The 25,474-nt window shown below is 48.5% G+C and overlaps 1 protein-coding gene across 1 annotated transcript in view; it reads right to left on the reverse strand.

Moving 5' to 3' along the window:
- The window catches only part of LOC146171570 (cGMP-dependent protein kinase, isozyme 1-like), a 317,967-nt gene that overhangs the window by 36,964 nt on the left and 255,529 nt on the right, over window positions 1–25,474 (reverse strand). The window contains exons 9-11 of the mRNA XM_084586427.1: window positions 23,120–23,203; window positions 15,528–15,636; window positions 11,853–12,082 (exon numbers count right to left, since the gene is read on the reverse strand). Coding sequence (XP_084442553.1) covers window positions 11,853–12,082; window positions 15,528–15,636; window positions 23,120–23,203 — 423 coding nt within the window. The remainder of the gene's footprint in view (window positions 1–11,852; window positions 12,083–15,527; window positions 15,637–23,119; window positions 23,204–25,474) is intronic.

A 25,474-nucleotide genomic window follows, 5' to 3' on the forward strand; every position in this document is an offset into this window, starting at 1 on the left:
GTCTACCCGCTTCCCCGCATCGACGACACTCTCGACCGGCTCTGCAATGCAAGGTACTTCTCATCGATGGACCTGAAGAGCGGATATTGGCAAATTGAGGTCGACGAAAGAGATCGCGAGAAGACCGCCTTCATCACACCGGACGGCCTTTATGAATTTAAGGTGATGCCATTTGGCCTCTGCTCCGCACCAGCCACGTTTCAACGAGTAATGGACACAGTCCTGGCAGGCTTGAAGTGGCAAATTTGTTTGGTATATTTGGACGACGTTGTTGTCTTCTCGTCAAACTTTGAAGACCACCTAAAACGACTACAAACAGTGCTGGAAGCCATCAAGTCATCAGGACTAACGCTAAAAGCAGAGAAGTGTCACTTCGCCTACGAAGAACTCCGGTTCCTAGGTCATATCGTTAGCAATGACGGTATTCGCCCAGACCCGGAGAAAACAGCTGCAATCGCACAATTCCCACCGCCTGCCGACAAGAAAGCTGTGCGCCGATTCCTTGGGCTGTGCGCTTATTATCGACGATTTGTCAGATACGTTTCGCGGATCGCCGAACCGTTGACGCAGCTTACAAAGGCTGACGTACCTTTTAAATGGGAAGCGCCGCAAGGAGAAGCCTTCGACGAACTTAAGCGCCGCCTGCAATGCCCTCCTGTACTTGGCCACTTTGATGAAAACGCCGAGACCGAAATTCACACCGACGCGAGCAGTGTGGGCCTAGGCGCCGTTCTTGTCCAGAAGAGTGCCGGACAGGAGAAAGTAATCGCCTACGCTAGCAGATCCCTCACAAAAGCCGAAGTCAATTACTCGACGACCGAGAAGGAGTGCCTTGCAATCATCTGGGCCACTTCTAAGTTTCGTCCATACCTATACGGCCGACCATTCAAGGTGGTAAGCGACCATCACGCGCTCTGCTGGCTGGCTAATTTGAAAGATCCTTCCGGCCGCCTTGCCAGATGGAGCCTACGACTTCAAGAATTTGACATGACTGTAATCTATAAGTCGGGCCGGAAGCATTCAGACGCATTCAGACGCAGACTGCTTATCCCGCGCTCCGGTCAATGCTCCCCCGAAGGACGATGACGACGACGCCTTTTTGGGACCGGTAAGGGCCAGCAGTTTCGCAGAACAACAGCGATCAGACCCTGAGCTGAAAGCGCTAGCCGATTACTTGGAAGGAAAGACCGCTTCCCCTCCTGGTGTGTTCAGACGACATTTATCATCCTTCACGTTAAGCAATGGCCTCCTCGTGAAAAAGAACTTCGCACCTAACAAGACCGCGCAGCTTCTCGTAGTGCCTAAAACCCTTCGGCAAGAAATTCTGCAGGCGTTGCACGATGAGCCAACAGCAGGCCACCTCGGATTTGCGCGCACGTTGCGTCGAATCTAGGAGAAGTATTACTGGCCGCGACTGCCTGCCGAAGTTGCCCACTACGTGAAGACGTGTCGTGAGTGCCAACGACGCAAGACGCCGCCGAACAGACCAGCAGGACTACTAAACCCGATTCCGCCCCCAATCCTGCCCTTTCAACAAATTGGGATGGATCTCCTCGGCCCCTTTCCATCTTCGTCTATGGGTAACAAGTGGATCATCGTGGCCACTGACTACCTTACCCGTTACGCCGAAGCAAGAGCACTACCAAATGGTACCGCGGCAGAAGTCGCCAAATTTTTTGTCGAACAAATTCTCTTGCGACACGGCGCCCCAGAAGTGCTCATCACAGAAAGGGGAACGGTGTTTACGGCAGAGTTGACGCAAGCCATCCTGGAATACAGTCACACAAGCCATCGAACGAACAACTGCGTACCATCCCCAGACCAATGGCCTTACGGAGCGCCTGAACAAAACGATCGCGGACATGATCGCTATGTACGTCGACGCTGAACACAAGACCTGGGACGCCATCTTGCCGTACGTGATCTTCGCGTATAACACGGCAGTCCAGGAGACGACCAGAGCGACCCCGTTTAAGCTTGTGTACGGCAGGGAGCCCACGACGACGCTCGACGCAATGCTGCCGCACGTAACCAGCGAAGACAACCTTGACGTCGCCGCCTACCTGCAGCGTGCAGAGGAAGCCCGACGACTCGCACGGCTGCGTATTAAAGACCAACAGCGCACCGACAGCCGACGATACAATTTACGACGACGCCACGCAGAGTACAATCCAGGAGACCAAGTGTGGGTTTGGACACCAATTCGCCGTCGCGGATTAAGTGAAAAGTTGTTGCGTCGATACTTTGGGCCATATAAAATCCTTCGCCGCGTCGGACCCCTGGACTATGAAGTCATTCCCGACGGAACATCAGCATCACAACGGCGACGCGCACGCCCAGAAATTGTACATGTTGTACGACTGAAGCCATATTACGCGCGTTAAAGAATCTGTGGTGTTTATACTTTGCAGTGTTTATGTTTAAGTTTCTTTGTTTTGAAACATCGAGGCGATGTTTTTTTAAGGGGGGAGTAATGCCGCGAAACCTCCAAGACAGTATTTGTTGTTTTTTAACAGCCGCCGGCATACAGGCTTATCACTCTGATTCTGGACCGCGTATCAGTTCTGTAATCTTTGTTTGTTACTGCTCGATGTCGCGAGTCACACCTTTATCAGTTTTGTCGTAGCGCAAGACGCACCGAGATCTGTCTGGAAGGTTCCGGCCACTCGGGTGTCTTTCCACAATGTTCCAGCCCATGCTGGTAGCTGTTTGCGACGTTATCTAGATTGTTCTGTGCAGCCTTTAAATTGAGCGCTGCCGAGTGTGACGGGCATTCTTTGTTCGACGATCGACGAGCACGTTTGTTTCTATCGCCGCCGCCGAGTTGCTTAGTTCTTTTGCGGGCGCAAGTCAGCCCAAATAAAGAGTTTCTTTAGTGCAATCATCGACCCTTCATTTGTGTCGTCGCCCTCGTCACCACTACGTGACAATATGAATAAAGTGTTCGAGGAAAAGCAACGCAAAAGTAATTGTTACTTTTGCGGGGCTGTAATTGACACCTGTAATCAATTACATTTCGGATAAAGTAACTTGTATTCGGTTACTTAAGTCTGGCCTCTTCACTATCTTTTAATCTATTACACTCATTCTCAGCAAAACAATTGTGGCATTAGTCCATTCGTCTGTGGATGGTGCGCTTTTGTACGTCTGTGGCGTGTATGACTAAGTTAAGCTGGCTTGCGTCAGCTCCGTCGTATATGCTGTTCCCCTGTCCGTGATAAGAACTTCGGGGGCACCATGTCGCTGGAGAATTTGATGAAAAACTTGGCGACTTTTACTGTGGAACCATTAGATAGAGCTTCCGCTTTGGCGTAGTGGATCATGTAATCAGTGGCCATGATGATCCACTTGTTACCCACAGATGAAGTTGGGGAAGGGCCGAGAAGGTTCGTCTCTACCTGTTGGAAGGCTTAGACGGGGGTGGTACCGGGTTCATCAGCCCAGGTCTCATCGGGGGAGTCTTGCATCGCTGACACTCATGACACGTTTTGCCGTAATGATCAACGTCGGGTGATAACCGTGGCCAATAATACTTCTGAATGCGGCGTAACGTACGTGCAAGGCCCGGATGCCCTGCTGTTGGCTCATCATGCAGAGCCTGCAGACTTTCCTAGCTGAGATTCTTGGGCAAACGAAGCTGGCTGTCCTGTTGGACGCGAAGTGCTTTATGGCAGAGACATCATTGCTTAAGAAGAGCGACGACAGATTACGTCTGTGCAGCGGGAGGGAAAGCGGTCGTACCTACGAGGTAACCAACTAAGCCTTTCAGCTCAGGGTCCAACCGCTGCTGCTATTCGAAACTATGGGCGGTCGATGGTCCTGAGAATGCATCTTCCTCGACTTCTTTTGACGGTGCATAAACGGGGGCTCGTGACATGCAGTCTGCGCAGGAGTGGTAGTGGCTTGTAGACAACTTTGATGTGAAATTCTTGAAGACATAAGTTCAATCGAGCAAGACGGCCGGAAGGATCTTTCAATTTGCGAGCCAGTAGATCGCATGGTAATCGCTTACTACCATGACTGGTCGACCCTAAAAGTACAGACGGAACTGTGACGTAGCCTAGATGATTGCGAGAATCTGCTCTGTCGCCGAGTAGCCGGGTTCGGGCTTTGAGAGGGACCTGCTAGCATAAGCAATGCCTTTTTCCACTCCGGCACTCCTCTCTACTAGGAAGGCGCGTAGGCCCACGTTGCTTGCAGCGGTATGAATTTCGGTCGGTGGTTTCATAGAAATGGCCGAGGAGAGGAAGAAACTGTCGGTGGCACTAAAGTTCCTCAAAGTTCCCGCTCGAAATGCTTTTCATTCATTTCTGCCTTTGTAAGCTGGGGAAGAAGTTCGGCGATGCGCGAAAGGTTCTTGAAAAATCCGCAGTAATACGCACACAGTCCGAGGAATCGGCGCGTAGTTTTCTTGTCACCACCCAGGTAGCACAAAATGGGCTATGACATGGGGGCCCACGTTGGGCCCGTTTTTTTTTTTTTTTTTGCCACGGGCCCAACGTACGGGCCCAACGGGCCCAACGCAATATTTATTTCGGGGGTGTAAGTAGAATAAATATGGCGCCGGAAAAATTTTGAGGTCGTTCAGTACATACTCGTAAAGCGGAGCAGTTACTGCTGCATATTTTCTGCCAATACTGCATATTTACCGTAGTTTTTAGATTAAAATTAGATAGCCTTTATTCATGGCATGGATATGCATAAAATGGTTATGTGAAAAATTCAGAAGATGCAATTAGCAGCCGGTATCAGATGAATTACGTTAAAATATGGTGCCTGAAGGTTGTTATGTAGTTATGATGACCAGGCCGTTGAAAGCTTCTATGAAGATGTAAAATCGGCAATGCGAAAAGTAAAGACGCAGTATACTGTACTGATGGGCGACTTCAATGCCAAGGTAGGGAAAAAACAGGCAGGAGACAAGGCAGTAGGTGACTACGGCATTGGTTCTAGGAATAGCAGGGGGGAGTTACTAGTTGAGTTTGCAGAACGCAATAACTTACGAATCATGAATACCTTCTTCAGCAAACGGAAGAACCGGAAATGGACATGGAAAAGTCCTAACGGAGAGACTAAAAATGAAATCGACTTCATAATGTGTTCAACCCCCGCCATTGTGCAGGATGTAGAGGTAATTGGGAAAGTTCGATGTAGTGACCACAGGATGGTGAGGTCCTGAATTAGCCTAAATCTGAAGAAGGAACGCAATAGATTAGTAAGAAAGAAACCCATCAACGAATTAGCGGTGAGGGGAAGGGCCGAAGAGTTCAGGATCTCGCTACAGAATAGGTATTCAGCTCTAACTGAGGATGGTGACATTACCCTAGAGGCAAGGAACAATAATTTCAGAGATATCATTACTGAATGCGCGGTAGAAGTAGGCGGTAGGATAGTTAGAGAGGATACCGGTAAGCTGTCTAAGGAGACGAAAGGTTTGATTAAGAAAGGGCAGAGTATAAAAGCTTCCAATCGAACAGACCAGATCGAATTGGCCGAGATATCATAGCTAATCAATACACGCAAGGTGGCCGATGTAAGGGAGTATAACATGGAGAAAATTGAGCATGCTGTAAAGAACGGGGGAAGCCTTAAAGCGGTAAAGAAGAAATTGGGCGTAGGCAAAAGCCAGATGTATGCGATAAGGGAGAAGGCGGGCAACGTCATCACTAATATGGACAAGATAGTCAAAGTAGCCGAGGAGTTCTATACAGATCTCTACAGTACACAAAATAGTCAGGACCGTAATGAGATTGGCGGTGGGGAAAAACAGTCAGACGTTCCACCAGTGACGAAGGACGAGGTCAAGAAAGCACCAGAAACTATGAAAAGGGGGAAATCAACTGGAGAGGATCAGATAACTACAGATTTGCTGAAGGACGGGGGGGATATCGTGCTAGAAAAGCTGGCCACCCTGTATACGCAGTGCCTGGTGTCATCGAAGGTACCGGAAGCATGGAAGAATGCAAACATTATCCACATTCACAAGAAAGGGGACTCTAAGGACCTTAAAAATTACAGACCAATCAGCTTACTGTCTGTTACGTATAAGGTATTTACTAAGGTAATCGCTAATAGAATCAGGACAACCTTAGACTGCAATCAAGCAAAGGATCAAGCAGGGTTTCGGAAACGGTACTCTACTATCGATCATATCCATACCATCAATCAGGTGATAGAAAAATGCTCGGAATATAACCAGCCCTTATACATAGCATTCATTGATTACGAAAAAGCATTTGACTCAGTTGAAACCTCGGCGGTGATGCAGGCATTGCGAAATCAGGAGGTAGGCGAGCCGTACGTGAAATTGCTGGAAGAGATATATAGTGGCTACACAGCAACCATAGTTCTACATAAAGAAAGCAACAAAATTCTCATAAAGAAAGGTGTTAGGCAAGGAGACACAATCTCCCCAGTACTATTCACAGCTTGTTTAGAGGAAGTATTCAGAGAATTGGAATGGGAGCAGTTAGGGATAAGGGTAGATGGAGAATACCTCAGTAATCTGCGATTTGCTGATGACATTGCCTTGCTAAGCAACTCGGGGGATGAACTGCAAATAATGATTGATGACCTAGACAGAAACAGTAGAAAGGTAGGCTTGAAAATCAATATGCAGAAGACTAACGTAATGTTCAACAGCCTCGGGAAGGAACAGCAGTTTACATTAGGTAGCGAAATACTGGAGGTAGTAGGCGAATATGTCTACTTAGGACAGGTAGTAACCGCAGATCCGGACCAGGAAAAGGAAATAACAAGAAGAATAAGATTGGGATGGAGCGCATTTGGCAAGCACTCGCAGATTATGACTAGCAGCTTACCGGTATCGCTCGAGAGGAAAGTATACAACAGTTGCATCTTGCCTGTACTCACCTATGGGGCTGAAAAGTGGAGGCTAACCAAGAGAGTTCTACTTAAGTTGAGGACAACCCAGAGGGCTATGGAACGAAAAATGGTAGGGGTAACATTAAGAGATAGAAAGCGTGCAGAGCGGGACAGAGAAATAACTCAAGTTAACGACATTCTAGTGGAAATTAAGAAGAAGAAATGGACATGGGCAGGACATGTAGTGCGAAGAGAGGATAACCGATGGTCGCTGAGGGTAACAAACTGGATTCCAAGGGAAGGAAAGCGTAGCAGGGGGCGGCAGAAAGTTAGGTGGGCGGATGAGATTAAGAAGTTCGCAGGGGTCAAGTGGATGCAGCTAGCACAGAACCGGGTTAAGTGGAGAAATATGGGAGAGGCCTTCGCCCTGCAGTGGGTATAATCAGGCTGATGATGATGATCATGATGCCTGAAATATAGAGTGAAGATGTTTCAGAGCAGTAAGCCCGCCTACGGCCAATTTGGGGCCCACTGCGGCCTTTCATGGGCAGCCTCAATTGGGCTTATCTTATGTTTGCCGCATAGAATACGAATATATATTGCATTTGCCCACAGTTAACACAAGAAATACCTATGTGGGCGGTGTGGAGGCATGTCAGCTTTTAAGCCCGGATGCTAACCATGCAGGACCTGTTCAGTTTTTGAGTGGGCAGCCCCATTTGGGCTAGCCCGTCTACTATTCGCTTTAGCCCCATATTTGCTTCGGTTGTGCCCTAAAGTGCCCCGCAAGAGACCAGTGCGGGCAGAAGCGGGAAGGAGCCCTTTCCTGCCCCGCTCCAGGCCATGCGGAAATTATCTAGGTTTTTGGTGGGTAGCCCCATTTGGGGCAGCCTAAAAATTTTCTGCATGAAGTCTACATTTCAGTTGGACTTTCCCTCGAGAACCCCTCAAGGTTCCCATGTAGGCAATTCGCGGGCGTACCCGTATTTAGCCCTGCCGCGGCCAATGCGGGATCTATTGCGCTTTTGAGTGGACAGCCGCAATTAGATTAGCATAGGCTTTTTCCACACAAAGCCCAAATTTTCTTTGCATCGGCCCTAACATTCCCCGAGCGGGACCCTTGAGGACCAGACGTGGGAATATGTACTCAGTTAGCCCTTTCTACGCCTATATGATACCCAGATGGAAAAAGCAGGGGCAAGCCCAAATTGGACTTGCCCGCTTGATCCCTAAAGGGGGCCCCATGGGTGTTATCGTGGTTGCCCAAGGTGAACTTGCCCATACGGGCCCCAGGTGGGCCACGTAATGTGTGCTAATTGGGCAGGTTGCGAAAACTGATAAATCGCAGCTGTTTTCTGTGGGCCTTTGCGAACTCCCTCCTGGTTCACGATATGACCCCGAAACACCTCCTCGTAGGCGAAGTGACACTTCGATACTTTCAACGTTAGCCCTCACGACGTGATTACGTCGAGCTCTTTCCGAAGCCTTTTGAGGAGGCCTTGCAAGTTCGAAGAGACGACAATGACGTCGTCTAAGTATACCAGACAAATCTGCACCATCGACTAGCCAGTACACTATCCATTACTTGCTGGAACGTAGCTGTAGTGCGAAGCAGAGGTCGAAGGGCATTACATTTAACTCGAAGAGGCAGTATAGTGTGATTACGCTGGCTTCTCGCAGTCTCTTTCGCCGATCTTAATTTCCCATCCACTGTTCAAGTCTATCGACGCGAAATACTTAGCAATGTAGAGGCGACCTAGAGTGTCTTCATTGCGAGGGAGTAGGTAAACATCCTTCTTCGCTAAGTTGTTCAAGCAGTGGTAATCGACGCAGAAGGGAAGCGTGCCGTCTTTCTTCCCTAAAACGACTGGTGCCATCCAACGGCTCTGATGGCTTGATGACGAAACATTTCCTCAACTTCATCGCGGATGCTCTGGCGTTCCCGCGGTGATACGGGGTAGGGCCTCTGACGAAGCGGTCAGGCGTGTTCATCCGTGATCATGCTATGCTTGGTCAACCGAGTTTCACTCATCTTAGATGCTGAATAAAAGCACTCACTGTAGCATTCAAGAAGCGTGCGTATTTGGCCTTGCCTGCTTCGGGCTAGTGCTTGGTTCATTTCTAACGTTGGCGGAGCACCTTAGTGAGATGCAGCTTCTGGCGGTTGGTCGGGGAGGGCGAACACGTCACGGATGTTGCAACTAATCGTAGTGTCTTTGTTGATGTAGCCGGTGTTTTCCAGTCACGTTTGTTACCAGGACCTGCGTTTGTCCATTCGGGAAATGGGCGATGGTTCTTGCGATGGCCAGTACTCGATCCAGTAGCAAAAGGGCGATTTCCTCGACAAGCCATTCGGCAGTTTCGGTATCTCCGCTACCCACAAGACTACGAAGTTTGATGGGGGCAGTACGCTCAATATTTCGTTGAAGACGCTAAGAGCAACACGATATGCGCCGAACTCGCGGTAATGTTCATTCAAAAAGTCAATGCCCAAAATCACTTCGGGCGAACACAGCTCTAGGACCACAAAGGTCGTAGGGTAAGTACGTCTATTTACGGTTCCTTTTGCAGTGCATCGCCCCGGTGGAGTATGAGGTTACTACCAGCGGTGCGAATCAGATGGCCATCCCAGGCGGTTATTACTTTTCTGAGCTGGGATGCAAACGGTCCACTGATGACTGAACAATCAGCTCAGCTGTCTACTAGGGCAGTGACTGCGCAACCATCTACAGCAACGTCAAGGTCGCTTGTTGGCGCCCTCGAAATTACGCGTGGGTCTTGGTGTCTAATCTCGGCCTCTTCGTGTGTTGAGGTCACGGCCGGTGCGCACCGCTATCACTTCGCTGGGCGACGGTTTTTGCTTTGAATCTAGTCGCTTTGTCGGCGATGTTGTCGTCGGGCGTAGCGGCGATGTAAATGTTGCAGCGTCGTCGTTCGCCGTCGGCGGCGAAGGATCTCTGTAAGTTTACCAAGTAGCAACCTCACGTGCAAACGTTACTGCCTTTAGTTTCTCTTAAGAGGGCTAGGGGACATTACTCTTACTTAACTGCGTTCAGTAACGTGAAGCGTGCGCTGAAGGGCGATATGGCGCGGAATTGGCTAACTGGCGGCGCGCACTCTGCCCTGTGCTCTGCGCAGGTAGTCGTCGATGTGCTGTGGTCGTTCGTCAGGACGGGGTAGGGAGGCGTCGATGGCGAAGCCACGCAGACCGACGCTTCCGCACGGGTGGTGGCGTAGTATGTGGCCGGCCTCATAGCAGTGGAACCATCGTGGGTGGCTGTTCGCAGTCCTACAGCATCGCACTTCCTGGGAATTGAGGGTCATTTGTAGGCTTGGAAGGCAGGAACAAGTTGCGGAGTTCAAGAGCATCCTGTCAGGATCAGGCAGGATCAGGTCGCAGTGCAGTGCGATGTAATGCGACGGAATAGGTTACGGTCGGTGTTTCCTGAGGAGCGGTCGTCGGTGTTAGTATTGCACCAAGCCCTGCACCAAGCGCCGTTTCTTAGGGCTGTTGTGATGACGCAGTAACCGGGGCAGTTTTTGGACCACCTCACGGATAATGTCCCTCAGGTTATCTCCGCATGCACAGAAACCGTTGTAGGGGCATGTGTACACTGCCTCAAGAGGTCGATTGTATTGACGCGTGCGGGCACACAATAGTCCTCTCAATGGGGAATGCTTCTATTTCAAATTCGGTCACGGTTTTTGGCGGATCTCTGATGAGGCCAGCAAAACGCGACTGTTTAACGCCTCGCATCAAAAATTTCCCTTTGTCCAATTTGGTCGTACTAGGGACGGCACCGCGGAACAGGCGCTTCGTTTGCTGAACGTATGCCAGGACCAGATCATTGGGGAGCTGAAGCCTTGATTTGAGAGCGTACCAGCGCTTTTTCTTTTCTGAGTACACTGGGGAATGGTTAGCCAAGCTCCTGCTTGAAGGTATCCCAATGGTTTTAAGAACTCTCATGGTTTTCAAAATAGATTTTCGCAGGTCACTGAAGTGCGAAGTAATCTTAGCTCAGTTTTGCTGAGTCATTCCAAGAGTTGAATTTTGACATGCGGTCAAAGAAGTCCACTAGGTTTTCCGTACCTTCACTGGCACTCCTTTGGAAGATGGGGCACTCTCAGTGGCCTCAAGAAGACGAGGAGGGGTTTCTCTTCGTTAGCCATCTTCGGGGTTTTTCCACGTTCACAAGATCCAGCACCTCCATCAAATGTCACATGGTATCAGCACCTCCACCAAATGTCACATTGTAGGGACCAGGTCGTAAAAATAGAAGAGAAGACAGGCACAATATCGCTGAAATCAACTTTTTATTGGGCTGTGGTGCGCCCGCAAAAGACTAAGCTGCTTAGCGACGGCGATGGCAGGACTCCCCGCTGCATGCGGCAGGGCTGAATATAAATTTGGCGCAGAAACATCTAGATAAACCAGACAGGATACTGGAAAAGCCTCGAACAACAGGAAAACTGTCGTGCTGTCTGCAAACGTTCAAGGCCAATCTCGGCGCATCTTGGGCTACAAAGAAAATGTAAAGCCCCGTTTCGCGACTCTGAGCAAACAAACGACGAGCACAAGATTTTTTCGTTCGTGCACAGAAACAAATAAACATTTGTAACCTTCGTGGAAGTAAACAAACGCGCTAGTAGAAAACAATAAATTAATAATTTCCTATGATAGCTGTACTTTTATTCTATTGTTCCCGCTACATTTTTTGAATTTAATGGTATGTTTATTTGATGTCATTGCGTGCATATTTCTGCAGCTTTGAGTGGTACAGCCGCCTCGATGAATGTACAGGATATAAAATACTATAAAAATAATATGTGAGGAGTTGCACTATATATAGAATATTTTCTCTATTGAAGCGACAACATATTTTGATTTAGAGAAACTTTTGCAGTGCCTTGAAATGCGAGCTCGAGCGCCTTCAATAGAGTTGAGGTTCAATTACTTCTCGAAGGCCTTATTTCTATTGGACAACAAAAAAAATCTTGAAACTTTCACCTAAGCCTGTGGTCCTCACCTGTCTCTGAGGAGTGACCAGACCTCACCCCCGAGGCATGCCTCCATGAGCATGTACACGTACTTCTCGTCCCGGAACGTCTTGTACATGCGGCAGATGAACGGGTGCCTGCAGCCCATCATGAGCGCTTTCTCGCTCAGTACGTGCTCCTGTTGCTGCGTCTCCACGATGTGCTTCTTGGTCAAGCACTTGAGGGCGAACGTTCGGCTGCGGTCGTGGACGTACTGCACCTGTGGGTTGCAACAGTTATTCCCAATCAAGGAGCAGTTTCGTTTCCATTGGGCTACACACATCTCCGTTATTGACCAGAAGCAGGTAAATGTACGCTGAAATGAGATATTTAGGCGTGGCAGTTTCTGGTCTCACGGCCTAAGGAGCTAGAAATGTGGTCTTTCGGAACCAACCTCCTACGTCAATATAGCGTCGTCATCGCCGTGAACAATGTATGAAGCTGAAGATTGATCCGTACATATGATGCGCTGTGAGATTCTGCTTTAGCCATCCAACTACAGAGTGAAAAGATTCGCGATAGGCTGCGTCGTCATCGAGAGCACGTACAAGCCTAAACGCATTGCTTTTCGTTGTATGATGGCTCACAGATGGTGGGAACCATACTGGAAACATGAAGCCGGCATCAACAGACAGCTTTTGACACTGAGTGTCAGCAGGCTCAGCTACCTCTGGCAATTTTGATGTGTGGCGACCAGCGGGTTCAGCGCCGGCTGTCGTATTGAAAGTCGCGTCAGCACGCCTTACGAATCATTCGCAGTAGAGTCCGCGACCGCTACCATATTTGTCACCAGCTTGTGGCTGTTGGCCTTATGAAAAATGGCACGTACCCAACATAAAGATTGGCTATGGTATGGAGTCTTACACAAACTATGTTACAGACACAAGCTTGTTGCAAAGCGAGAATGAAAAGTGTTATAATAAAGTAGTTAGGTATAATAATTGCGGCTATAATATAGAAACAATCATAACTTTAATGCAAAACATGACCTGGAGGAATTTAGAGAAGGGTTAACAGGTTAACCTACCAGTTGCTATAATGTAGTCATAATGCTTTAATATATTAAATTATATATAACATAGTATATTATAATAAAATGTATAATGTAGTCACAATGCTGTATTGAACCCACCTTGCCCCGCGGAGCTCAACTCCCAGTTCTATTGCAAATCACATTAGCTTAAAGACAGGCAAGTGCATCGGCCAATATTCTCAAAAAAAGAATTTGCGTGCCGCCATGGGAAGACGCATTCGAACGGGCGCATGCTGGTGGACTGCTTACTGACGACGTACTCACGTTGCAGTAATCCAAAGGAATCGAATTTATCGGTCTGCTGAGGTACAAGACTTACAAGCAGGTGTTGACGCGACGGACGACCTCACTCAGGAAGCCTTGAAGGCGATCAAGGAAGCCGCTGTTTTCATTGGAGCAAGCTAAAATTGGCAGCGACAAGCAGAGATGTGCACAGGCTAGCTTCCCCGAACAGCTATGCAGTCTGTGAAACAAGAATGCGAGGGCGACACCCAGCAACATACTGACATACTAGCCAAAATAGAGTCATCCGCTTCTAGGACGCGAAGAGGTGGTTCTCCATTAAGTCCCATTGTGCCACATAAGGAAGCTAAGTAGAGCAGGGACAGGTGGTCCTGGAGGGGGCGCTTCGCATGGTCTGCCACTTCAGTACATGGCTGGATCGGGCGCAATGGCGCTTTGAATAGTGCGACTATTTGTTTGCATGTTCGCTCTAAGAGTGGACGACTCTGCACTCAAAGCGAAAAAAGCAAAGGTGAAACCCAAAGGGCTGATTACTGTATGGACGCCTCGAAAAAAAGGAGGTTACCCTACGTGCGTTAGCACAACGCGCATAGTTTCGGAGGAAGGCAATGACTGCTCGAGCAGCATGGCAATATGCCTTCTGTTTCACAAGCACAGAAAGTAAGGAAGGTTAATGAGCAGAGAAAGCTGGTAGTCGAGACTATTCAGAGGGTTTATTTTACACTTGCACGCTTAGAACTCACTTTGTGCTTCAGAAACGAACTTATTAGGCAGCTTCAATAGCTGTTCGAGGTCAACGTCTGACCTAAGCGCGCTGTGCTTTTTCTTGTGAAGTGACAATATCCGTCCCTGTTTCGCAGCCCTACGTCCGCACGAGTAATTGTTGTTCAGGTTCTAGCTGGTTACTATGGGCGAACTATCACCAGGAAACGTAGAAGTTGTGGGCATTACCTACTCTCCCTGCTGCCTGCCCCTTTTGTGGGCACATACAGTATTCATTTGACATCGATATCCTGTTTGGTCTCACGTGGATCGGTATTATTCTAGCCAAGGCCGCCACAAGGACTTTCCTGTGTGTCCTCTCGAACAATTTTCAGCTTCTCTAATCTCCCCTACCACCACAGCATATCTGTAACACCGGTGATAGATGTGGGACCGCCGTGCCAACCGTACCTTTCACTATTTCCTTCTTCATATTGAAGCTGCGCGACGCGGAAAGCAGGAAGTGCGAGCGAAAGCTTTTGCTTTGCTGAACTCCATCTATCGATTCTTATCTGTCATCTCAGCCATGTACTAGCTGCAAGTCCGTGCGCCTTTTGGAATCACTCAGGCCTCATCACAGCTGTCTTTGAAAGAGAGTGAAGCTGAGCTGACGGCGGGTCCCGTAAGCGGCGCTGTGCCGTAAAAACATGTTGCGCGTTCGGAATCGACAACTTCAATTTTCACTCATTGGCTTGGCTTAGCACAAAAAAAAATTAAAAGCTGAGTCATGGCAAGGAGAAATAAAAGCTAGCCACAGACGAGGATGTGAAATCCGCTGCTAGAAAAAAGTACCGGTTAGTTAAACTATTTACGTCACTATACTATTATTAATGAGAGCTTTGAAAGGAAATGACACAACCGAGTAAACACAAGAGGTTTCATTCTTTTCTCAAAACCAGAGAGTCTTGCTTCCTTAAAGCCACTGGGGGCGTGCACATCAGTGTATACAACAGCAGCTAACAAGGAGGCGAGCGCTTACAGCGGCAGCAGTTTCCGGGACGGCATGACGCATTCATTATTCGCGCGCCTAATAGGAAGCGCCGTCAGTAAGAGAGACAGTAATTTCATATCGGGAACGGCTGTAAACAAACGCCCGTATCTCGGCGACCATACCTCCCATCTGCACATTGTGGCCTCCAGTGGAAGGCAGAGGTTTCAAAGTATCGGGCCCGCAAGAGCGCCTAACAAAAACGTCTGGTTTATAAGTCAAACAGCGTAATGAGTGATTAGTCACGTATGTCGTTTTAAAGTAACAACTTATGTATGAAATACTACCTTTAATTCTGCAAAAGAGTCCTTTTGCTAACTGCCGATTTTCATCAGCCCATTTTGCTCTACGAATGCCGAGAATGATAGCAGAGAGCACCATACCTAGAGCCTAGTGCACTCATCTAAGCACCTGCGGGCACCCTTCGGCACCGAACGCTGCACTTTATGCATGTACGAAAAAGGAAACATATTACATCAAGCGCGCATGATGTAATATGTTTCCTTTTTCTGGCTGGTATAACAAGAGTTTCCACAGGCACAATGTACTAGCACTCAGCGCAAACGAAGAGGAGAGCTGTGTCGATGTTAGCGAGCCTGCTTGTTACGAGAGCGGCCGCTCATTTGTCCTTATCCTCACCAGTTCAACGCGACCAAATCCTCCGACGCCAAGTGTGGCCAGCACTTCTAGGTCGTCCAGCTGGATAGGCTTCACCTCGGAGTCCACTTCCAATGCTTTGCTTGTGATCCTGCAAGTGGAGAGAACCCGCGTTGACAAAACCCCGGCTTCAGTAGATTCTCGCACCCACTGGAAAACGGGTAGCACCTTATATCTACATAGAAAATTTAATTTGACAGCGTCCAAAACGCCCTTCTCCGCATTGAGATCCGCTGGTATGCTTGAAAGTGAGTGGTACTTTCAACTTTTAGCTCGTTGCTAATGACGCGGTTCATTTTGAAGAATGAAAGCGTTTTCCAAACGAAATAAAATACATTCTATTGGTTAATTTTAACTACAGGTGAGACCTATAATTGTGTCATGCTCCAATGTAGTGTGTTGACCTTGGCATTGATCTCTTTATCTTGGAATAATAGTTCAGCAATTATCCGGATCCGGCGCAGTCCAGAATGAGGGCTTAAATTAACAGAAGAATATTTCTGCCGTTATTAGAGCGCTCATTTGGCGTATTAGAAAGGCGTAAATAGGCATAAATAGAAAGCCTCATACAATGTGCAAAAATGAGCATTAATAATAAAATATTTCAGTTCGAAAAAGTTTCCCTCTAAAACCACAACTGACAATTTTTCGTCGAATAACCAGATTTGGGCCCAAATCTGGAAAAAAAAAAATAGCACACCATATTTTTCTCCACGCAATGACAGTCCGTCGACAACTATAGCAACATGGAATTGAAGATATGTTGTTTTATGAAACAAATATTTGATTTTTTAAACCGCCCTTCTCGCGGGCAACACTCTTCGTACAGAGATGCCCTGGTTTTTGATTACCTGAAAAACAAGACTGTAGCGAGGCTCTTAAAGTAGACACAATGTAGACAGCCTCTTCATCTGGTGAAAACTTTCAGCCATTTCTTTACATTCGCGAGCATGAAATCGCATGGGGCCGATTCCAGGGAAAAGAACGCACGATCCACCACTTCAAACAATAAATCGATAATTTTCGCCGATGCAACAGTCGAAGACAATGCAACAGCATCACAAGACACTGAAACAGAATTGTCTGGGCGAGAGAATATTTCTTTTTTGCGCTAACCGCGGCAGCTAATAGGGAGTTCGTCTTTCAGTAGATCAAGATGTGCTGCAAAACATCGTGCTGTTTTGTAATGCCATTTTTGAAGTAGCGTATGAATAGAAATCCTGCGAATTACCAAAACACATGAGCCATCACTCACAGACCGTCTTGCTTCTTGGGAAAGGAGTTTTTTTTTACCGCTGCTGTTCAGAAGACGTGAGAGGATAAGTTTGGTTAACTCGGAAGGTTGAATTAGTTTTGAGAAATTTGCAGCTAGAGTAATTATTTTGCTTTTTACGAACATGATATACCGCTATTTAACATTTGAGTTGCTCTTCGAGCGCTGCTCATCCAAGCGTGGTAGTAGTAAAAAAGGACTCCATTCTAAGAGATGACTGACCCCAGCAAACTACCTTCCTCATCAGACCTACCACCTGATGCCGCCTCGCGCAAACGGGCCTCGCAGCCACCCTGTGGCACCTTCCACTTTATGGAACAAATATCGGCAGGTGTACTGGCCTAGGTGGAATCCATCTTCCATTTTTACTACGTCACCTCAGAGAAGTCACATTTTCACCAAATAATTTGCGACCTGTTTCTTTACGTGGATCAAGACGCGGCGGGCATCATAGCTGGATACTTAGGCAATACACCGCACTTCCGACCCAATAAGAATTTTCTGGCAGTGCTACGGCATCCTCGAGCCCACACTTCGAATGCCTGCTCACAAGAGAAGAGCTTGTCAATTGTCGACCCTGCCATCTGCTCGTCAGTAGGCAGCAGCTTCTGAGAAGCAGCTACGTTGAACCCAGTCCCGCACCCTGATGGAGTTCTTGGTGCAGCTTTTGCTGGTGCCCAACCGCCTGATTTCAGCTGTTGTAGCGGACTTGATCCTCTCTTGCCTCGCCGAGCTTGCCTTTCAGGTTCACGACGTTGCCTTTCCTGCGGTATTTCATCTTGCTTGGTCGCTGCGCCCTCTTCAACATCATACATCCACCATATCCGGGATAGAAGCCCTGCTCGACCTGATCGTCGCATCGGTACGCACTGCGAACACCCTAACATGGCCAGGGCTAACCACCCCCATGTCGTCACCACCATTCCCCTTCCCCGAGCGTCAACCGCTTGTCCAACCCTCGCTGTTCTCCAATATGCTGGTATCACCCCACCTTTCAGCACCAAGCCTGCAAGCGCAGTTCAACATTAGCTCGTCGGGGAACGCGCGGCGAAGTCACTAGAGCGACACGTGACCTCACTTCTTCAACCCGGGTACCTGTTTTTTGTCATAGAGATTTTCAGCCGGCAGCGTGCTGAAGGCCACGAAGGATCATCGCAGTTCCATGACGTAGGAACCGAAGCTTCGTTCGGTGAATTCTGCTTCCATCGCCTTGAACGGCCTTCGTTCCCGCACTGTAAACATTGGACTGTGGTTCACATTTCGATGGTTTTTCATGGTAGCTAAGATCAATCAGTCCGCTCTCCTTTGCAGCTTCCTGACCCACATCGACCGGGACACCAGACAGCGACTATATTGCCTAAGATAATGGGCGGTTGTCTTCTGGATGCGCAACACAGGCCAGAATTTGCAGATTTATTACAGGAGACACGCCGAATTCCTGCTTTATTTCCATCCTCTCCGTGAGTGTAACTCCGGAAGATAACTACCGTCACCTCTGGTAGTTCTTCCAACTGCTTAAATGCTACGGTCTGGTTGTCAGCGCCTTCCGAATTTCTTTTTCTTGGCCGCTACATCTTATTGTTGCTATTTTTTGCTTGTCATTCTCACTTAAGGGCGGTGAAAGGCTTCCCATCACTCACAACTCAGTGCAACATTACGCAATTGCTAAAGCTTGTGAATTCCTCACGTGTATTTACAGCTCACTGGGCCGCGCTCTTACATCCATATACCTTTACACAACCGAGAGCTTGTAATCAGCAATTTTGTGGCCTGCCGAAGCTTATACCCTGTAATGGTTGCAAACGAGATGTCGCAGATGCTGTTCCGCGAACACTTCTGAAGACTAATGTGCCAACTGGCATCATGGTGAATGTCGGCAGCGTGGCCATGGATCCTGCATCACATTGACTCCGAGTAGCAACCACATCGTTTCCTGCAAACATTCTATTGCTGGGTGCCGTGTGCACATCACCTAGCCCGTCCTTGAACATTTTTTTAAGGCTTACTATATTACCTCATGAAAAGGACTCATGTCCCTGGCGTTTGTCCTCCATACAATCTCCTTGAAATACGTCGACCGCGAACTACGTTAACTAGCTTACATCACTGAGTTCACCACATTTATCAACCACATGAAAGGCACCGATAGCGAGGCTACCGATGCTTTTTGTCATGTTAAATCCATAGGCATTTATCACGTACTGTAGACCAAGAATGTGTGACGCGCGCGTAGCTCCAAAACCCAGAGCAGCAAACGGTTTCTGCGTGCTCATCCCCGTTTCCTCCGTGTGCAGCTCCTGCCTCGCACGTACGGGCCCAGGTCACTCTGTAGCGGCCTTCCGGTGACGTTACTTAGTCTTTTCATTCCGAACGCCTTACATCGCGCTGCTGTTCACTCCCTTCACAAGAGTTGCTATTGCAGCATCAAAGCTACACCGTTCTTCACCAAACAGCGGTGCGTTTGCCACTGCTGTAGCGCCCGTGTTCTCCAGTGGACCCGTTTGTGCCTCGCTTGGTAGTCTGCTAGAGTAAGCCGCCAAATGAAGACTCATCTAACTCTCATCCTGCATTTCGCTACCTGGTGGTCATTTTGACACACCCACCTAGACGTGGTAGGCCTCTTCCTCTATTTAAAGTACATCCTTGAAATGAGTGACAACTTCAGCCGCTGGCCTGAAGCTGCCGGCTACGGCGTTCCGATCGGCCTTCCTTACACACGGCGCGCGTGTTGGAAAGAGGACCGCGTCCACAATACAAGAAGAAAACAGGCGGGTGGCGGCGGAATGCAAAGGCGCGCATTTGTACATCACTGTCGCGAGCGTTGCCAAAGTCTTTATTTCATCATGGCGTTCGCGCTTCGGCTGTCCCGGCATTATCAATACGGATCGCGACCACCACATTGAATGACTGCTCACAGACCTCAACCACCTACTTGGCACAACGCACCGCCTTGTCACCGCACATTATCAGTAGAATTTATGATGTTCATTTCCTTTTCGGAAGATTCCTTACTCTTCCAGTCATGTAGTTCGGCTTTAGAAGGCCAGGAGGCGTACTTGGAAGTCATGATGGCAGAGCATATATTTATATAGCAGAACATATATACAGTGAGTAAAACTGAAAGTAGAAATGAATATGCAAAAAAACAACTTTACGCTACTTTGCTCATCGGCGTAACTGGATAGCACGTTACATGCCTACTCATGGCGCTCCAGCTCAGACTGGACTTCGTTTTACACACTCAAACAACAAAGAAATATTGGCGGTCATTTTCAGCGGCCGGCCACATACATCAACTGTCCAATGAAGAAATAGCATGCTAGATTAGCACAGACCCGTGGGTTGGCCTCAGATTCTAACCCAGGGCCCCCCTAGCAATACAAATTACATCAAAGAGTACGGCAACACTTTCTCCGGTATCGAACCGTCTCCCGTCAGGAGGCTCTCTTCCCACTTGCCTCCTGCACATCGCCGCCCTATTCACGCTGCCGCTGTTGATTAAATCCTTTCCACAGATGGAGTGCCACGCGCCACCCGTGCCTGACTTCTAACAGCAACAACATGGAAACGACCACTCAACCGCTATGCCCAGGACTCGAACGAAGAGGAAAGGGAAGCTTCTGGCTTCCTCGCTCAAAGGACAATACCCGAGTCAAATCCTGAGTGCTTCCTAGGGCACTCTTTGTCGCGGAAACGATGACCGGGACTGCCTCTCGCACTGCACAAATTCCCAGTGTAAAAAAAAGACGTTACCGGCAGCGCCCTCCGCTGTGCCTCTCCCCATGGATGGCCTTCCCGAAAAGCCGGCTACGGCGTTCCGGTCGGCCTTCCCTACACACGGCGCGCGTGTGGGAAGGAGGACCGCGTGGCGGCGGAATGCAAAGGCGCGCATCTGGAAACGATTAGCCTCGAGCGGCGGCCCTATGTTATCGATGGGCAGACGAGAGGATCCATCGCTCAATGTTTTCCTCACTGCCGCTATATGGAAGCCATTGTCTTTATCGGTCTACGCGCCGTACAGCGTAGATACCTTGACTCGTCTTCCGCCTCCTCCTTATGCCTGCTGCCCCGATGTGTCTACCAGTTCAGTTTTTCCATAGGGTTCCATGCTTTGGTGCTCCTAAGTCAAACATTTCGCCTCCTGACGACGCTAGCAACATTCGGCGTAAATGTCGTACCACCAACTTGCACTGCGCAAGCCGTAATGATACCTGCGAAATTACCGCTCATTGTTGGTATCCCAAGGGGATCTTTCTAGCTTAAACGGAATTTCTATTCTGGAGAACGAATTTCTGAATTGCTCGACTTACCGCTAAATCGTTGCTGCGTTTCAATCTTGATTCGTCCGTTCCTTGTTCAATTGTACCTGCAGAATAATTCGATACTCCACCTAGCTATGCTCAGTATTCCAGGACCTCCGGATGTTATACAATGCGGCGCCTTTTTATTATCAGAGTCTCGGCTAGGGCTATTCCACGTTCACTTTATGTTCTCTCGTTCGTGAACATTCATGATCCGTAAACCATTTTCCCCTACCATTCCTATAGACTACACCATTCACTAGTGTGCAGACTGTTTTTTATTTAAATTGGCCATCAGGCTATTCTTATTTGACTTTACTCACTGCTGATTTCAGGTCTTCATGGAATATTTTCTCTATCTTGGCATTATTTCTGGATGTAGGGGCGTATGCTTGTGCCATCTTCAATTACTACCGCTTATTAGGACATATTACGACTGCTGCAGCCCTCTAGTTTTTCTATATCTTATTGTCACGTTCGCTGTGGCCAACTATATCTCTCTTGAAAAGGAAAGGAGCACATTTGTGTGCTTAGTCTGTCTAGCATATAGCACCGCTGTCCATGTAGGATTGGCGTCATTTGTCTTCCTAATCTCACTAGACCCATTGGCGTTTTATCTATTATCAGCTGCTTCTTCGAAGGTCACAGCTACACCACTCTCTGGGCCCAGCATTAGACATCGTCGATTTCCACCGTCGTACTTTCCGGAACCAGACATTATATGCTCGCACAGCTGCATTACATACTTCCGTGCCGCCGTGGTCATTTCCGCTTAGGATTCGGGATCAGGGTTAACTGCGTTCATGGACAAGTTACCAAGGTCGCCAAAAGTTTTTCTATTGAGGGACTGCGTTGTCATTTCTGCTCACAGAGATCAAGGCACACCCAAGATCTTGCTATGCTATTCCATAAACACGCGGACATCTTTTGATCAGGTTGATACCAGACGGCCAGACAAGTATGGAACGAAGAATGACACATGTAACTTTAAGAGACAGGAGGTATGCCGAGAGGGTCAGGGAACAAACTCGTGTTGACATTTTAGTAAAAATCGGGGAGAAGAAATGGGCATAGGAAACTTCATGTGATGCTCAGGAAAGATAATGGTTTTCTGTAAAAGCAACGCACTTTATTGTATGGAAATGCTAGCCTAGCTGGTGGAAGAAAGGTTGGCGGATGAGGTTAGGGAGTTTGCGGGGATCAAATGGGTGCTGCTTGTAACACACCAGGTTAATCAGAAAGATATGGAAACAACTGTGCCGCTCAGCACAGGCTGAGTTCATCCAGGCTGAAAATGATGATCATGATTATATCTGCGGAGCCCAAGGAATTCCAACTGTTGCGCTCGTGGTCAGAAGTGAGATGCTCTGTGGCATCGCTTCGAATGAGCATATTCACTTTTACGCCTGGCCGTCACCTGCTTTGTTTGCAGCGTTAAAATATTCTAAGCTTCTGAGGGACTGCTGTACCTTTGACTACCTGGCCTAGATCAACACCCATCTTGGAATAAAAACTGCCTCCCATTTCCTTCTTTCCGGCGTCAACACCCGCCGCGCTCGAAAACCTATTGGCCGCTTTGCATCGTCTGAATGGGTTGACATGGTGCTAATGGTCAAAGTGTCTACGTCAAGTGCTCAATTCACAACTCGATCGCATTAGTAAAACCACCTGGACGAGGTGTCGGCTCGAGCTACGTGAATAAAATCGGCATCATATTCTTTGGGCCTATAACTTTCTTGGCATATATTCAGAGAACTTCGTGTAGTTTTACCAAGCCGTACAGCATTACTTGAGCAATAGCAGGAGGAATAAAATTTTGCTCAAGCTGATATTTTTAATCTTGTTCTTCTTAGTACAGGTTCCCCATATAACATAGTTTAGATAAAACGGAAGACGCTGCACTGATTAATAGGACGGACAACAATGCACCTACCGTTGCGTAAAGTATGTTTTTTTTGTGTTTGTGTGACAGACAGCGTTAAAGTACGTAAAGTCCTTACCTCTGCGGCGGTCTTAGCTGGAGTCTATCGTCGTAGTGTTTGTCTTGGAGTTCTCTGAGATCTCCGATGAGTTGGATGAAAGATCTGCATGGGGAAAACAAGAAGCATATTATTATAGCGCTCGTGAAATACTGGGCTGCAGGAAGTATGCAGGAAACTTACACAAAATATTTACACAATTCTCAATTTCAAGTCGCAATATGAGCATAAAGACAAAGTACGCATCGTAGCCAAGAAATCAGGCGACTGGCATACACATATCCGCTCTTTTTAAAATTTCCCTCATCCCTGTCTTCGTTCAGGAGGACTGCAGTTCCTACTTAAAATCAAATAAACTGAAAATGTTCTCCTTTTTGTAGCGTAAAGCTACACTACGTGGGTCGGAGCCTAGTTTCGCGCTAGTCTTGGCCGCCGCTTATGCGCATGCGCGAGAGCCGCCAAATTCAAAACGACCAACCAGAAGTCTCATGCCTAATCGTCATTGAATCGATACTTAAAAAAATAAATTGTAATAGGGCGTTTATTGACGCTCAGATGGAGAGCTGTGAGGACAGGACCTTGCAACGGCGAGCCCAGCGTACTTCTTCTTTGTCTTCGTCGCACAACGCACAGGTGCATGTCGATGGCTGAAGTGCTGACTATCACAGTACATTTTCCCCCCGGGTAAAAAAAAGGAGCCATCTTGGCGACTTATGGCGCGGAAAGCACAGCGGGGTCATAGAATGGCTTCAATCGGTTCACGTGAACTGTTTCACGACCACGGCGACGCAAGTCCGCAGAGGGCGTGACGGGCTCAACTACGTAGTTGACTGCAGATGTTTGCTGGAGGACCCTATATGGCCCGTGGTAGCGAGCAAGAAACTTCTTTGAAAGGCCAGGGGTTGTGGAGGGCACCCAGAGCCACACCAGTGTGTTCGGGAGATATGACGAAGCTTCGCCGGTATCACGGAGGTATTTTTGTTGCCACTGATTTTCTGTTGCGAGAGAGCGGGCTAGCTGACGGCATTCTTCTGCGTACGTGACGGCATCGGATAGCGGGGAAGATTCGGAAACGTCAGGGCGGTAGGGAAAAAGTGTGTCCATAGTACAGGGTGGCTCGCGCCCGTAAAGGAGAAAGAAAGGAGAGAATCCAGTAGTGGCCTGTGTCGCGGTGTTATATGCGTAAGTAACAAACGGTAGAACTTGGTTCCAATTGGAATGGTCGGTGTTCACGTACATAGCCAGCATGTCACCGAGAGTGCGGTTAAAACGTTCTGTCAGTCCATTCGTCTGAGGGTGGTACGAGGTAGCGGTGCGGTGTATGATGCGGCATTCTTTCAGGAGAGCCTCAAGAGCGTCTGATAAGAAAACGCGTCCGCGGTCACTGAGCAGTTCGCGAGGGGCACCATGGCGAAGAACCAGGTTTTTCAGAATAAAGGCAGCCACGTCGCGTGCGGAAGCAGAGGGCAATGATGATGTCTCAGTGTAGCGGGTTAGATGATCCACTGCCACGATAATCCAGCGGTTGCCAGCTGAAGTTGTAGGACGGGGACCGTATAGATCTATGCCGACACGATCAAACGGACGGGCAGGACAGGGCAACGGCTGCAACGAAGCAGGGGACTTGAGAAGAGTTTTTCGGCGTTGGCAAGACTGGCAAGAGCGGACAAAATGGCGGACAAAGCGGTACATTCCACGCCAGAAGAAGCGTAGACGCAAGCGCGTGTAGGTTTTCAACACTCCTCCGTGGGCGCACTGGGGATCAGTATGGAAAGCAGCACAAATTTCGGCGCGGAGATGACGGGGGATGACTAAAAGCCACTTCCTTCCGTCGTGAAGATAATTGCGGCGATAGAGCAGCCCGTCACGAATTGAAAAATGGTGAGCTTGGCGAGCAAGCGCCCGAGACAAACGACCTGGAGAGTGACTTGAAAGAAAGTCCAGAAGTGCAGATATCCACGGGTCGCGCCGCTGTTCCGTGGCCATGTCGATAGTGGCAAGCGAAGACAAATCGTAGGCGCAGATCTCATCAGACAACAAAGAGGGAGGCAGCGGTGAGCGCGAAAGAGCGTCCGCGTCAGTATGCTTGAGGCCTGAGCGATATATGACACGAATGTCATACTCTTGGAGGCGAAGAGCCCAGCGAGCAAGGCGGCCGGACGGGTCCTTGAGGGACGCCAGCCAGCACAGAGCGTGATGATCAGTGACCACATAAAATGGTCGGCCATAGACATACGGACGGAATTTGCCGATGGCCCAAATAATGGCCAAACATTCTCTTTCCGTAACAGAATAATTGGACTCTGCCTTGGTCAAGGTGCGGCTTGCGTACGCCACCACATAGTCTCGGATACCAGGTTTGCGTTGGGTGAGAAC

The sequence above is a fragment of the Amblyomma maculatum genome, unplaced genomic scaffold, assembly GCF_055883805.1.
Source record: "Amblyomma maculatum isolate TAMU_Amacu unplaced genomic scaffold, ASM5588380v1 scaffold_19, whole genome shotgun sequence".
In the NCBI taxonomy this organism is placed as follows: Eukaryota; Metazoa; Arthropoda; class Arachnida; order Ixodida; family Ixodidae; genus Amblyomma; species Amblyomma maculatum.